Source organism: Equus przewalskii, chromosome 4 (assembly GCF_037783145.1).
Source record: "Equus przewalskii isolate Varuska chromosome 4, EquPr2, whole genome shotgun sequence".
NCBI lineage: Eukaryota > Metazoa > Chordata > Mammalia > Perissodactyla > Equidae > Equus > Equus przewalskii.
The window spans coordinates 58,907,303-58,924,641 of record NC_091834.1 but is presented as its reverse complement, the minus strand read 5'-3'; the positions used below and the strand labels follow the sequence as shown (position 1 = coordinate 58,924,641).

The 17,339-nt window shown below is 35.4% G+C and overlaps 1 protein-coding gene across 4 annotated transcripts in view; it reads right to left on the bottom strand.

Moving 5' to 3' along the window:
- Positions 1-54: 54 nt before the first annotated feature.
- The window catches only part of TAX1BP1 (Tax1 binding protein 1), a 78,708-nt gene continuing 61,423 nt past the window's right edge, over positions 55-17,339 (bottom strand). For 2 of the 4 annotated variants that reach the window (XM_008517869.2, XM_070617568.1), the window contains exons 15-18: positions 11,695-11,878; positions 11,197-11,345; positions 1,302-1,384; positions 55-676 (exon numbers count right to left, since the gene is read on the bottom strand). In XM_008517869.2, coding sequence (XP_008516091.1) covers positions 475-676; positions 1,302-1,384; positions 11,197-11,345; positions 11,695-11,878 — 618 coding nt within the window. In that variant the 3' untranslated portion in view covers positions 55-474. The remainder of the gene's footprint in view (positions 677-1,301; positions 1,385-11,196; positions 11,346-11,694; positions 11,879-17,339) is intronic. The other 2 variants (XM_070617569.1, XM_070617570.1) reach the window with 1 other exon arrangement.

Below are 17,339 nucleotides of genomic sequence, written 5' to 3'. Positions count from 1 at the left end.
TCATGGGCTGAACTATGGGAGATTCTGTATTCAAAGAATTACTTTGCAAGACTGTTATGACAAATGCTTTTTATTACATAATATTTAGTAGTCATGCTCAATTAACAAGGTCAACAGAAACTTGTAAATATTCTGCTAAATTACACATTAATCATACATATTTTTTCAGTGCGATAACATTAAAATAATCCCTGTTTCCTTTATTCATATAATTTTGCAAACTGGGGAATAAATAAAGATACAAACACACAAGAACTTCTTTTCTTAAGCAGGTAAGATTAACAGAGGTTAAAATTTATTGATAAGCGAAAGACTGACCCTGACCCTAGTCACACCAAACTCAAAGTAGCTCTTGGTCAGAAAAGTACAGTAGAGGGTACATGGAAGTGATACCTTGTGGTCTCCTTAGTGGTCTATTTGAGGTGATTTTTTTTTAACTGCTAAAGTGTATTATTAACTCATAATAAAAAGTAACTAGTCAAAATTTAAAACATTCTGATCAAAATGGGTCTGCACATGCCTTTCAAACCCCTGCTGGTCATAGTCAGGAGGGAACTGCTCGCTGCACATTGGGCACACCTTCCAGTGACTTTCAACATGTTCTTCAAATTTGCTCTGATCATAGTTGGGAGGGAACATTAATTCACAGAGGGGACACTTCTTGTGAACATCAAAGCTTGAAGAAATAGGAAAATGAAAGAATTACATATTTCTAATAAACAAAGTTCTAACAACTGTAATCTTCAGGATATGAAAAGATTACATTTATCTAGTTAAGCTGATATTCATACTAAACAACTTACCCTCAAAGTCTTCAGTTACTCCAGAAAGCTTTCTGTTTCTAAATGCTTGCTATTGACAATTGTGTAAACTATTTACAAAGCTTTTAAATTTAGTTTTACAATTAGATTAACAAAGAAAAAAACTTTTGTTACAACCCCAAAATACAATCATATTATGTGAAATGAGGCTTAGTAACAAGAATTCTTCAATTTTTATTGAACAGAAAATACCTTTTGTAAAACTATAAAGATTAATATAACAATTTCCTAACAGTGTTCATTCAGTTTAACAACTAAGAGTGTTTATCAGCATTGGTTCTTCAAAGGATCGCATGCATCAGAATCACCAGGAGGGCACATTAAAACACACATTGCTGAGCCCCACACCAAGAGTTTCAGGTTTAGAAGGTCTAAGGTAGGGCCCTGATCATAGGCATTTCTAACAAGTTCACAAGGACCATACTTTGAGAACCACTGGTCTATCTCATCCAACTTCTACACAGTAAAGAGAAAAATTACCTGGAATCAAAGCAAAAGCCTGTTCCATGCCCACGTAAATGCTGACTTGGAGGATCAGGAGCAGTGGGCTCAGTCTCATCTTCCTAGGCAAGAAATAATTTTGCAACTTTTGAGAAAAGTGAAACTGTATATAAGTTCCTTGATTAATTCAGTCAAGCATAGTATAAAGAAAATAAGATATACTTTTCAAAATTTTACTTCTATTTAACTAGATTTTAATATAAACATATCTTTGAAATTCTGCCCCCCGCCAAAAGCCCCAGTGCATGGTTGTATACACTAGTTGTAAGTCCTTCTAGTTCTTCTATGTGAGCTGCTACCACAGCGTGGCAAGTGACAGACAGGCGGTGTGGTTCTGCTACTGGGAAACGAACCCAGGCCACCAAAGCAGTGAGAGCACTGAACCACTAGGCCATCAGGGCAGCTCTGTTTGAAAGTAAATTTTTACAGAATAGTTCTCTATGAACTAAGTCTTACCTTCTTGAAATAAAAAGCAGTAGTATTTAGTGGAATGGATAGTATGCCACACTTGTATGTGTGAATGAGATCTGCAGGCTTTTTTGAACCTATATGTAGGCGACTTTATCGTTCCATACAATAGGTGACCACTTTCATAAAAATCTTAAGACTGTATTATTTTTCCTACTACTCTCATTTAATAACTGTTAACTTGCAGGACAGAATGTTCTTTGACAATATACATCCACTGCACAATATACAGAAATTATAAATAAAGAAATGCTAGTAAAATATGTATGAGTTTACACATGTATGTTCTTGGGCACATACACGGGCAAATCCAACTGGAAAACCATGTTAAAACAAAGCAATGCACGAACAAAAATTAGACTACTGGTGGTGAGCATGATGAAGTATATTCAGAAATTGATAAATAATAAGGTACACCCAAAATTACACAATATTATAAACCATTATGATCTCAATAAAATTACTGGGAAAAAAGCCCCAAAGCAACGCACCAAACTACAGGCCTCATAACTCTGTTGTGAAAGAGTAAAATTCAAAGTTAAATATCTAACAGATTGTCAAGGAACACTCCTAAAAATCTGTAAATCTGAGTTTGAATCTGAAAGAAAACATTGGTTTAGATTTCCATGCCCGCATCCCTGTGGTCACTCATTAGAGGTCTGTAAGTGCAACATCAACAGCCAAACATGGACCCTCCCTTCACATCAACAGCAGCCACATCCTCTAGAGTGCCCACCTGCTTTCTTCCTCTGAGCAGCTCTGCTGGCTGCTCTCACATCACAAACTGAAAGCACATAAACAAGTAGAGCAGGCACTGATGAAAGTCCTTAGTTGCCGGGCAGTCATTGCTGTGGAGCTGCTATTAACGGGCTAAATAGTCAAGTCTGTCATGGGAAGAGGTACCAAAGAAGTCTATGTGGTGTGAAATTCGAAGGAACAAACAAGACACAAATTGAGTTATCTTTTCTTTTTGGGGGGTGGGGGATATCTGACTATTATTCTAAGGATTATCCCCTCCTGAAAGGTCAAAGAGGTAGTAGAAGACTTTTTTTTCATATTAATCACATGAGGAAATACTTTTGTTTACCTGTGATTCCCTTACGATATAACTAGGCAAGAGAAGTTAGATAACCTAATGGGGGATTGTGAAATTGGGGAATATAAGACAAGTACTTTATATACTTCAAATCTTCAAGTAACTAAAATCCAGACAGCTTTTAAATGGTAGAAACAAAGGGAAGATGGTACAGTAGTTGAATCTGCTAAGCTTAATATGTATGATGGTAAATCTGGATTCCGTGCCACATCTTTACTCTAGCTGCCAGATTTTAGGCCTTCCAGCAACAGTATTTGAAACACTGAATCTGCTTAAAGAATTACATATAAAATAATAAAATTTTCTCATTTATCTTTGAAAAAAGAAAAAAATCTTTGAAATTTTGAAATGCTATTTAAGAAAATAATGGGAGAAGATAAAGGAAAGGTCATGATATTCTACTTTTCAAAATTCTTGATGACATATTTATAATAAAATACAACTTTCTACCGGCCAAAAATATAATGGAACCAAAAATCTCATAACCTCCTTTCTGTGTTTTATAACAGCTAACAGCTTACACCAATTTACTGCTTCTATGAATCAGCTAACAACAGAACTGGTTGCTAGCTAAGGTGCTAGGCTCAGACCAACCTTTCAGACATGTCAGCCCTGCTTGTAAAATATCTGCAAGGGGAAAAAAAGCAATTTATACTTTTGTTCTTTTTAATTTATACTTTCTAAGCCATATACAACTTGGTAAGGATAACCCTATTATTCTGTATCTTCTACCACCTAATACCTAATAAAAGGGGAAAGGGACTCCAGAGTAGAATTCTAGGCGTTATAATGAGACATAAGTTCTTATGAAACAAGAAATCACCTACTCAGAGAAGAAAACCAGAAAGTATGTAATAAGTTGAGTAGCCAATTCATTAATAAAGTCTCTTGTGATCTTGACATGCAAAAGGACCAGTTCAAATTTTCACTCACAAATACATTTGCTCTATTTTACTCATCAAGCTCAGTTCATTAGTTTCCAAAACCATACTAGATTAAATATAACAAATTAGATTGTGAAGTGAGGCTATTAAGACAGGCTCACTGTCAACAACAAAAAAATGGCTACCGGTAAAAAGAGAGAAGCAGACAAGAACGCAAAACATCCAACAGTATTTCAGCATTGGATCACATAGCTTTCCTATATATACATCTGAAAAGAATGTGAAGACATCATTTAACGTTGATTTTTAAATTAATAACCTTGTGTCATGAAGGCTATGTCAGATATTCTTTAAGAAGGCAGAGAATCATGTATTCTATTTTAAAAAGATTTCCATCCAAAACTTCTAAAATAAGTTTCAGCACTGAAAGTCTTATCAGCCCAAAAGAACTTCGAATAGCAAGTTTTAAAGTAACATTACCTACCTAGTATTTTAGTTAAATTGCTAAAAGACTCTTAAAAGCAAATTTTATTGGGAATACCATACTAAAATCTGTTTATGAACAATTTTCTTAAGAAAACAACATTTTTAATAGCACTTTAATCTCTACAAAGGTCTACAGCACCTTACATTGGTCATTTACCTTTTAAACAAAGGAAACAAGCTATGGTAAACTAAAGCTCTATTTGAAACTCAAAAACTTCTCATTAGATGCCCAACTCAAAATCTAGTCTATAAAAAAAATTCTTTTCTTACCAAACCTTGAACATCTGAAATAGTATTAAAATGGGTTCATCTCTTGGACAATAGGGTTAATCATACTAAATTCAAAATACAATCACGATCATAAAAATACAATTACCACATGATAAAGCAATTCCATTTCCAGGGATATATCCAAAAGAATTGAAAACAGGAACTCAAACAGATATATCTGTACACCTTTGGTCATGGAAGCATTATTCACAATAGCCAAAAGGTGGAAACAACCCAAATGTCTTACCGATGGATGAATGGATAAACACAATGTGGTAAATACATAAAATGGAATATTGTTTAGCCTTAAAAAAGAAGGAAATTCTGACAAATGTTTCAACATGATGAATCTTGAGGATATTATACTAAGTAAAGTGAGCCAGTCACAAAAAGACAAGTACTGAAAGATTCCACTTGTATGAGGTACCTGGAGAAGTCAAATTCATAGAGACAAAGTAGAATGGTGGTTGCCAGGGGATAGAGGGAAGGGGGAATGGGGAGTTTTTTAAGGGGTATAGAGTTTCTGTTTTGCAAGATGAAGAGGGTTCTGGAGACTGGTTGCACAACAATGTGAAAGTACTTAATGCTACAGAAGTGTACACTTAAAAATGGTTAAGATGGTAAATTTTATGTTATGTGTGTTCTACCACAATTTAAAAAAAACACAATCAAGATCAAACTAACAATATACACTCAGGAGCTAATGACTGAGTTATGCCATTTGAATCATCAGGATCCAGACAATGGGACTATATATACTCAGCATCTCCCAAACTGTGTTGTGATTCTACCTGTGCTAGGAATTATTAATTGAAACATTTAGATATCATTTGGGAGTTAGTAATGAATGTCAAGGAGAAAAGGTCTACCACTGAATAAAACTTTTACTAAAGTTGATAAATTATTACTTTAGTTCAAGAGCTTAAGAAATATATTTGCAAAGGCCAAAGTCAACACATAAGAGAAAACAGAGTACCAGTGACTCTGGGTAACTTTTATATAAAACCTTAGTATTAATATTTATCTTTATTCTCTCAAAACTTTGTATTATTAGGTAACATTAGTCAACATTCCCCTTTTTATGAGATGTTACTGTTTAACCTCTAACATCCACTTCTAGGAATACATCAGGTCAATGAAGGAATATCATTTAACTATAACTATATATTTAAAGGTATTTAAAAATCAGAAAGCAAATAATTTTGCAAGATCTTTATTACTTTTCAAATGTCAGCAATTAAGTAAATATGGACCAAGACCTAAATGTAAGAGCTGGAACCATAAATCCTTAGAAGAAAACACAGGGGCAAATCTTGGATTAGGCAATGGCTTCTGAGACATGACAACAAAAAGTATAAAAGTATAAGCAAAAAAAGAATAAAAAGATAAATTTGACCTTCAGCAAAATTAGAAACTTTTGTGCTGCAAAGGATACCACCAAAAGAGCGAAAAGATAACCCACAGAATGGGAGAAAATCTTTGAAAATCATATATCTGATAAGGGACAATAATCCAATTAAAAAACGGCTGAATGATTGAATGGACACTTTTCCAAAGACAATACACAAATGGTGAACTAGCACATTAAAGATGCTCAACATTATTAGCCAACAGGGAAATGCAAGTCAAATCCACAATGATATGCCACTTCATACCCACATTAGTATGGCCTATAATCAAAACAACAAACAAGTGTGGAGGAGGATGTGGAGAAACTGGAATGCTTACACACTGCTGATGAGAAAGTAAACCTGTGCAGCCACTGTGGAAAGCAATCAGGCAATTCCTCAAAAGGTTAAACATAGAGTCACCATATGAACCAGCAATCCAACTCCTAACTATATACCCCAAAAAACTGAAAAAGGTATTCAAACAAAACTTGTACACAAGTTCACAGCAGCACTATTCACAGTAAACTAGAGGTGGAAACAACCCAAATGTCAATCAACAGTTGAATGGATAAACAAAATGTGGTATATCCATTCAAAGGAATATTATTCAGCATTAAAATGGAATGAATTATAGTCTTCATGATAACCATGTATGCATGCTAAAACATGGATGAATCTTGAAAATATTAGGCTAAGTGAAAGAAGCCAGTCACAAAAGACCACATATTATATGATTTGATTTATATGAATGTCCAGAATAGGCAACTTTATAGAGACAGATGGTAGACTGAAAGTTTCCCGGGGTTGGGAGAATAGAGAGGGGAGGTGACCGCTAAAGGGTACAGGGTTTCTTTTTGTGGTGAGGAAAATGTTCTAAAATTGATTGTGGTGATAGTTGCACAACTCTGTGAATATACTAAACACCACTGGATTGTACACAGTCACGTGCTGCCTAACGACATTTCAGTCAATGATGGACTGCACACATAACAGTGATCTCATAACATTAGTACCATATAGCCTAGGTGTGTAGTAGGCTATACCATTTAGGTATATACAAGTACACTTTTTGACGTTCACACAATGACAACATCGCCTAACGATGCATTTCTCAGAACAGATCCCCGTCATTAATCGAAGCATGACTGTACTTTAAATAGCGAATTGAATAGTATGTGAATTATTTCTCAATAAAGCTGTTAGCAAAAATTAATTACTTTTCTAAGACAACCTGAACATTAAATAGCTTAGCAGGCAGAAAACAGAAATAATTAAAAGCATTTTTTAACTAAAATCATTAATCATAAATATTTAAACAGCCCCTACTGTATGAAAGGCATTGTACTGTATATTATAGAAAAGGCAAAATCCAGCATTAAGAGATGCCAACCAGAGATCAATATCAGCTGGAAATAAGTGTGTATAAAAAATAAAAATAGTACAGTATGGAATTCACAAAATCCTTTTAAGGAAGGTCAATTTATCTATTTTTTCCTTTGTTGCTTGTACTTTGGGTGTCATATCTAAGAAACCATTGCTTAATCCAACATCACAAAGCCTTCTCTATTTTCTTTTGAATTTTATAGTTTAGCTCTTATATTTAGGTTCAATTTGAGTTAATTTTTATATATAGTATGATGTAGGGACCCAATTTCATTCTTTTGCATACAGATAGCCAACTGTTGCAGCATCGTTTGTTGAAAAGACTATTCTTTCCCCCATTGAAATGTCTTGGCACTCTGATAAAAATGAATTGACTGTTATTATGTACTACTTTTGTAAAAAGAAAACATACTGGCTCTTTTCAAAACAAAATTTTAAAAATATGACAACAGATGACAACAGATGAAAAAGAGCAAAATTTAAGAGACAAAAACTCAATGCCCCATGACAAATGGGAAACAGACCTTGATTCTGTCAAGCAGTGGTTATCAACAGTTTTGGAGTCACAGCCCCTTTGAGAATCAGAGATCCTTCCGAGAATAAAAGCTAAAAATTCATGAGGGGAAAAAAAAGACAACAAAAATTGTCTGCCTTCAATTTGAAGGTTCATAGTGAAGGATTCCTTCGGAAAGCTGTAAACAAACCACATCAACAGAATGTGTGAGCCTTAGTTTTTCAGAGATATAGGGAAACGGAAAGAAGGAATAAAGCCAGTCTAGGTACAAGGAAAACACTGAACAAAAGCATGAAATCAACCAGAAGGTAGGATGTGTGTTGAAGAGAAAGTAATCCAGCCTGGAATGATGAAGTTTAGGCCAGTGCAACTCAAACTTTGAGCATATAATCACCTAAGGATTTTGTTAAACGCAGTCTGATTCTCAGTAGGTCTGGAGTGGAACCAGATCCTACATTTCTAACAAGCTCTCAGGAGGTAGCAATGCTGTTGGTCCACAAACCATATTTTTGAGCAGCAAGGGTTTCGACTCATGGTTCAAAAAAACTGTACAGGAAGCTAGGGCACCACAGCAAACTCAGAGGGATACTATGGGATATTTTTAATTTTCTAAGTTAATTAAATATGGAGAAACACTCCACATTTGTCAGACACCATGTGAACAACTAGTTCAAGATAGCTCACAGTTTCAATATTAGATAGCACTACATTCCTTTCAATGACATCTTATCTTTGAGAAGCTAGGTTTTTGGCAGTTGATGAGATATAAAGCATGTGCCTTGTGAAAATCAATGTGAAAGAGGAAATGAAAGGGGCTTGCCCAATCTGACTCCAAGGTTTGAGAAGTCATACAGTGTTCAACAGCCACATACATCCCATTAGTAACCATGGTTAAGAATGAAATTAAAATATGAATTTTTCTTTCAATTCATGTGTATTATTTTTTCAAATGGTTACTACATTTGTTAGGAAATCGTTAAGTATTTCTTTTGGCTTATGGGGTAAAAAAAATTTACTGAGAAGCTAAAGGTGTCATAAACTGAGAAAGTTTAGGAACCTCTGCTTTAGGCTATGTGATAGGTTGATAGGTAGCGAAGACCGCAGCTTCTTTAGCCAAAGTGATGAGGCTCAAATCCTGGCAGTGCTTTCACCAGCAGCGTGATGTGAAGCAAGCCAGTTAATCCGGCTCTCAGTTTCCTCCATTATAAAATAGAGAGAGTAAGAGTTCCTACCTTGTATGACTGCTACAAAGAACAAATGAGTTAATATATTTAAAGAGCTAAGCATTAGCTGGCAAATACAGCTACAGAAATGTTTGTTGCCATCACCATCATCACAATTATGATGTTATATAGTTATTGCAATTATTAGGTAAAAGAGAGTCATAAAAGGCTTTTGATCTGATAGTTGACCACACTTTCCGGAGCAGAAGAGAGGAGAGATGACAGGTGAATGACTGGAGGAGGCTGGAAGAATAGGCTGCCTCAAGCCTGACTCAAAGGGGATGGGTCCTGTGGCTGCTAGTCACTCCCAGGGCAGAGAACTGGAGAAAAGGAACAGGTCAATTCAAATCTTTCTCTATTCTAACTAAAATTACTTACTAAAATACTTCATTTGCAAGTGATTTTTGTTGTTGCAATGACAAGAATCTTTTCAAAAACACAAGGTCTGAATGTACATAAAAATTAGTTTCTGTCTAATGTGAAAAATCTTCTGATTGCAAAATACAATTACCCACGGTGTGCCTATTAAGAGCCCTTCCATCTTCTTATCAAATGTAAGCGTGTCAGCAAATGAGCACAAGACTCTTACACTGCTTCTCATGGGTTTGCAGGAGGGCAAAGCACACGGATCAGAAAGAACATTCTGCTAATTAAACTGAAGCAGATGACTACAGAAGAGCAGGGCTTGTCACATGGAACATCTGTCCCAAGAATGATCAGATTAAATATGCAAAATGTGAAGTAAAGGTGTGAAAATGCAGTAAGATGATACCCTAGACCTTAAACAGGCTACAAAAATTCTGACAGTTTTCCTAATTATTCCCAGTAATGGACATAGGAGGCCAAAAGGCAGGAGGGAAAAATACATTTTTCTCCATTATGGGTGGTGAGCACTAGGGCTAAAACCACGCCTGTCTGAACACTGATCAGTTTCCGCAAAGGTTAATAGCAATTAAATGCAGCAAACTAGATTAAATGAGAAACAGGTCATGATACCCCTGTACGTGCAAAGAGCACAATAAAGCATTTCTTGGAAATTCATCTTAATGCACAAGAAATCCAAAAAGAGCTGCTATAAGGACGAAAACCTATTTATTAAATGGTGAAGAAATCTCTAAGTGAAATAAAAATAATGGCATGCTACACAAACTAATTCAATTATCATCAGCATTGTGTTGCTGAGAGATTTTAGACATACTAACGATGTCTAAGAGTATTTCTCTGGGGGCTGGCCTGGTGGTGTAGTGGTTAAGTGGCCACTTCGGTGGCCTGGGTTTTGCAGGTTTGGATCCTGGGTGTGGATGTACACACCACTCATCAAGCCATGCTGTGGTGGCACCGCAGATACAAAATAGAGGAAGACTGGCACAGATGTTAACTTAGGGACAATCTTCCTCAAGCAAAGGAGGAAGACTGGCAACAGATGTTAGCTCAGGGCCAATCTTCCTCACACACACAAAAAAAGGAGTATTTCTCTGAAAAAGAAAACTATCGTACATACACTTCTCTCTTTTTCTAGCTAAAGAGAATAGTCCACCTTAAAATTTAGAGTGGGATATAAATGCTAAAATGAAAAGATGCACACTGAAGCATAACATTGTCATTAACACTGTGCTTCTTCCAGCCTACTACATCTACAATCAAAAGAACATAGCCAATTACTTAGTAAGTGATAATTAAGATTAAACTACCTGTGACTGTATTGCATATTTGAAGGTTGCTAAGACAGTAGATGTTAAAAGTTCTCATCACAAGGGGAAAAAAGTTTGTAACTGTGTGATAATGCATGTTAACTAGACTTCTTGTGGTGATCATTTCACAATATATACAAATATCGAATCATATTGTTTACCTGAAGCTAATATGTCAATTATATCCCAATAAAAAATTCTTTTAAGATTAAACTATCTGCTAACTACAATTTACTGAAGTCATTCTCCAAATTTAACCTTTTAAGTTTAGTATTAATCCTAAAGTGTAAGTTTGAAGCATATAAATGGCTGATTTTTCAAATTTAAAGGCAAGCAGGTTTTCCAAAAATCAAGTAAGCAATCAAGTGTACACACAAGCACACACACTCTCTCTTTCCACACATACATAACTCTCTACATAGGACAAAAATAAGAGGGACAGGTTCAGAAAATGGAAATTCAATTTACTTTACTATCCTCAGGGTCTTCTAAATCATCAGGCCGACTAAGGTTTCGAGCAGGTTGGCTGCAGACAACGTTATCTTCCAGTCCCCAAGAGGGTACTCTCACAGGTGGCCTTTGGATTTCATCTGGGTAAAAAGCACCATCTGCTCCATCTGAAATAATTTTGGATAAGTAGGTTGAAACTTGGTACTAAAATTAGAATCTCTGTGTATAGCTATGCTGAATAGGATATAAAAAACAATTTTAGTGCATGAAAAATGATGTCTTCATTTTTAACCCAAGTGATTTTTTACAATAAGCGCTATATGTAATAAACAGACTATTCATTCATGGTGTATCACTTCTAGATGAAGCCAGTTAGTGCTAACTATTAAAAGTGCTTGGTGTAAAATAATGTTTCCATTAGAGTTGATTGTACCAGCAGTTCTCTAATGCCATGAAAATACAAACCAAAAAAACCTCCATATTCAACTAATGCCAAACCAAAAATATTTTAATAACCTCTTGTTTCCTGTGTTGCGTAAGGATTACCATATTGCAGAACTGGTTGTGTATTTGGCACTGTAGGAACATGACCATTTTGCTCTGGGCATGTGTTGAGACACTGTGAGATCTGCTGAGGACTTTGGGAATTCTGATTTTCCATTTTCCTTTCTGCTTTATTTTCTTGACTCCTTTTAAGTTCCTAAAATTAACAAAAACAAAGGAATTCAAATAAGCAAAGCAATCAAATATTTTATAACAAGGGCAGCATTAAACATTTAGGCAGGGGCCGGCCCTGTGGCCGAGTAGTTAAGTTCGTGTGCTCTTCTTCAGTGGCCCAGAGTTTCACCAGTTCGAATCCTGGGCGCAGACATGGTACCACTCATTAAGCCATGCTGAGGTGGCGTCCCACGTGCCACAACTAGAAGGACCCACAACTAAAAATACACAACTATGTACCGGGAGGCTTTGGGAGAAAAAAGAAAAATAAAATCTTAAAAAAAAAAAAATTAGCCAAAATATAACAATAAAATTATTTCTCCATTATGTTTCAAGTATACAGTTAGAAAGGCTGCCTCTCAGCTTCTCATAAATGCCCCTTCCACATATAACAAAATCAGAAGGCAGGGTAAGGCCCAATGTATTTTCGAATTTATTTGTGCACAAGAAAATGCCCTTTTTATCAAGCTAATTGAGGGGAAACTGAATCTCTTAGAACTTAGCTATTAATAAAAGTCAAAAGACAAAAAACAGATTGCTTCCCTAGTATATTCTACCAAACATTTAGGAAACTTACTTTTAAAAGATGCTAATCCTGTACATAAACTCTTTCAAAAACTAAAGAAGAAAACACTTCTTACTTACTTTACAAAGCAGGTATTATCCTGATACCAAAACCAAACAATGACATGACAGGAAAACTACAGACCCTATCCCTCATGAATACTGATGCAAAAATCCTTAACTTATTAAGAAATCAAAACCAACAATATTGAAAAATAACATCTCTATGACCAAGTAGGTTTTACTGCAAAAAAAATTTAGTTTAACATCCAAAAATCAATGTAAGTCACTGTGTTCAAAGACTAAAGGAAAAAACCATATAATCATTTCAATGGAAGGAAAAGAAATATTCTATAAAATTCAACAGACATTGATAAATTTAAACATCTCAGCAAATCTGAAATTAAAAGGAACTTCCTTAAACTGATAAAAGACATCTACAAAAACCCACAGTGAAAAACCAAATGATTCTACCTAAGATCAATAATAAGGCAAGGATGTCTGCTCTCAGCACTTCAGCACTGTATAGGAGATTCTAAACAGTGCATTAAAGCAAGATGAAGATGAAGGCAGAGAGACTGGAAAGGAAGAGATAAAGCTGCCTTTACTCACAGAAGACATCATGTATGTGGAGAATCCTAAGGAATCTACTAAAACTAGGAAAACGAATGAATTTAGCAAGGTTGCAATATACAAGGTCAATATATAAAATCAATTGTACACCTGTATGTCAGCAGTACACAATTTAAAAATAAAATTGTTAAATATTCCATTTATAGTAGCATTCATAGATAAAATTAAATACTTAGGAATACATTTAACAGAAGACGTGCAAGGCCTATACACTAAAAACAACAAACATTACTGAGAGAAATGAAAGAAAGCCTCAACAAATAGAGAAATATACTACATTCCTGGACTAGGAAACTTAATATTTTTATGCTATTAATTCACCCCAAATTATCTCTATTGTCAATGCAATCCCAATCAAAATCCCAGTAGGCTTTTGCATAAATTAGCAAGCTGATTCTAAAATGTAGATGGAAATACAAAGGTCCTGGAATAGCCCATTTTTAAAAAGCAGAAGAAAGTTGGGTGACTTACTCAACCTGATTTCAAGACTTATTATAAAGCTATGGTAATCAAGAAAGTATAGTATTGGCATAGGATAAACACATAGATCAGGAGTTGGCAAATTTTTTCCCTAAAAGACCTGATAACAGACATTTTCAGCTGTGGAAGACACAAAGTCTCTGTCACAACTACTCCAATCAGCCTCTGCTGTTGCAGCCATAGATGGCACCTAAATGATGGGCGTAGCCATGTGCTTTAATAAAACTATATTAACAAAAACAGGCCACAAGATATATTTGGGTCTTGTAAGCCTTAGTTTGCTGATCCCTGATATAAATTAATAAAACAAAAGAGAGAATTCAAAAATATACCCATACTCATAGTCAATTTTCAACAAAGACATAGAAGAAGTAATTCCATGAAAGAAAAGGATGATCTTTTAAACCAACAGGATATCTGTACACAAATGAATTTTGACTACATATCATACACAAAAATTAATTTTAAATAGATCATAAATCTAAACATAAGAGCTAAATCTATAAATCTACAGGAAGAAAAAATAGGAGAAAATCTTTGTAACCTCAGGTTAGGCAAAAATTTCTTAAGATAGGACACAAATAGTATTAAGAAAAACATTGCTAAAGTGGACTATGTCAAATTAGAAGCTTTTGCTCTCCAAAAGATAATATTTTAAAAAATGAAAAGGCAAGCCACAGATTGGGAGAAAATATTTCCAAAATATATATGACAAAGGAATTGTATCTGGAACACATAAAGAACTCTTAAAACCAAACACAACCAAAAAGATAACCCAATAAAAAACAGGTTAAAGGTCTGAACAGACACCTCACAAAATATATATCAATGGCCTATAAGCACATGAAAAGATACTCAGCATCACGAGTCATCAGGGAAATTAAAACTAAAACCCATATAATGAGCTAACATGACACACCCACTAGAATGACTAAACTTAAAAACTGACAATACCAAGTACTAGTGAGGCTATGGAGCAACTGGAATGCTCATATACTGCTGGTGGGAATGCAAAATGGTACAGCCACTTTGGAAAACAATTTGGCTGTTTCTTAAAAAGAGACACTGATCATATAAACTAGCAATTCCATTCCTAGGTATCTACTCAAGAAAAATGAAAACCTATATCCACAAAAACTTGTATGGGAATGTTCATAGCAGCATTATTCATAATAGCAAAACATTAGAAATAATCCAAATGTCCATCGCTGGTAAAAGGATTAATGACCATCAACCAATGAACAGATAAATTCTGCATGACTGCATTTACATGAAATGCCAGAAAAGGTAAAACTGTGATAACAAAGTAAATCATGAGCCAGCCCCGATGGCCTAGTGGTTAAAGTTCAGCACGCTGCCCTTCAGTAGCCCAGGTTTGGTTCCCAGGTGCAGAACCATACCACTCATCTGTCAGCAGCCATGCTGTGGTGGTGGCTCACATGGAAGAACTAGAAGCACATACAATAGAATATACAACTGTGTACTGGGGCTTTGGTGGCGGGGGAGGGGGGGGGAGATGGCGGAGTGTAGCCCAGTGGCATAGTGGTTCGGTTACATGCTCCGCTCTGGCAGCCGGGGGTTCACAGTTTGGATCCCAGGTGAGGACCTATCCACTGCTCGTTAGGCCAGGCTGTGGCAGCAGCCCACATACAAAAAGTACAGGAAAACTGGCAAAGATGATAGCTCAGGGACAATCTTCCTCACCAAAAACAAAGAAAAAGAAAGTAAATCAGAAAGGTCGTCTGGGACATATATATTTACCAAAATTCATGAAATTGCACTTAAAATAAGTGAATTTTATTACATGTAAATTATACCCAATAGAGATGTTAAAAAAAAAAAGAACAAAGAGAAATATTAACAAAGGATCTAAGTATGAAAAATTTTCACCTGTTAAGTAAGATTCAGTAGGTTTTGCTGACTGTCATCACTTGGGAGCAGAGATGAGTCTCTGTTAAAAAATTTTTACCTATATAAATGACCTTAAAATGGATAAGCGACCTTAAAACAGAGTAAGTCATTATCACTTGAGAGTAAAACTGTAAACACGAAAAATGCAAGTCAATTTTGGTTTCAGAAGAGACATGGGAACTAAAAGTTCCTCCTAGCACGGAAAAAGAGTACAGAAGACATGAAATAACAACATATTCCAGGACTGGTAAGTGAATGATATGGCTAGAGCACAGGATACATGACAAGAGCAGGAGAGATGTAGCTAAAGAGACAAGTTGGAGGCCAGATGTGCCAAATCCATGTTATACAGTTTACTACAATGGACCTAATAGTTCCTGAATAATAATAATATGGTAAAACGGTCCTTAGTAAGGTTAATCTAGCAAAACTACACTGGGCATAGTTGAAACTAGAAACAAGAGCGGGTGGGAGGGGGCAGTATGACATGGTGGATTGGAATTAGACTGACCTGGATTTGCTCATCAGCTCTAGCACTAATAACCCTGAGGAACTTATCTTCTCCAGGCTTCAGAGAACTATTGAGAAATGAGGGGAAGTGTTTAGAACACAGCAGGCCCTCAAGGGATGGTCCCTCATCTCCTGCCATAACTCAAAATCCCCAGACGTGCTACTATAGTAATTCAGGACTGTGAAAGTAGCAAAGTGAACAAAGAAAAAGAAAGTAAATTCAAAAAATATTTCAAAGATGATTCAAGAGAAGCAAAAAGGGGCATGAAAGCAGCAAAAGACTTAGAGATGATAAAATACTTCTACAAAGGTTTAAGCAAATTAATTTAGAGGAGTATAGATAAGTTCTTCTGTAAGCAAACAATAAACTAAAATGGATTTGATGAAACAGAGTTCCATCAAAAGATTCATGCATGCACTGGTACAGTCAAACAACATTACAGAGATTTCCAACATAATAAAGAGTTTATTGAAGTTAATAGTCCTCTCTTCTACCAACAAAGACCCAATAAATCCTCTGCAAATAGGATGCAGGGTAAGAAAAGGACTAGTAACAAGCAGGTTTGATTCATGGGAGAAACTGGAGGTGGGGTAAACAGAATACAGGGACATGAACAAGACAGTTATGGTTAGGTTGTTTCCTTTTGGTTAGGTCGGCAAATCGGATGACTGAACTCTTGACTTAGAGAAGATTCTTAAATTTGCATTCACAATGCCCAACAAAGGGTCCATGTTTAGAATTCAGGAGATCCACGAACTCAGATGGGGGAAAAAAAATCTACATCTTTTCACTTAACTTGTAACTGAAATTGAGCATTTTCTTCAATTATGAATGCAAGCAAAAACATCACAGCAATAGTTTCAGTACCTTTAACTCTGTCACCTACAGAAATCAAGATATATTCATTTCATATTAGAGTTTATTGCAGCTATCTCAAAACAGCCTTTATATTCATCACCACTTTGAAATTAAAGTAATTATTAGACATGCTAAACCTTATTTAACATTTTAATAAATAAGCACATATACTATCACATGTATCACAAATTTTTTAATATTTGGATAACTACTTCTTATCATTTGTTTCCTTTGTGATTCTGTATATTTTACTTTATTCATTTAAAAATATTTTCTGAAAATAGACTTGACCAGACTTTCAAAAGGCCCTTGGCACAAAAATAGTCAAGAACCCCTGCTGGACCTCCCCTACCTTCAAAGACATGCATGACATGAGTGTAGCTATCTTACCTGAGCAAAACCATATCTATTGCTGATTTACAATTCTCCTAAAAGAAAAAGCCTCCACAATTTAAGAAGCAGATTTTGTTAGGAATCCTCTTTTACA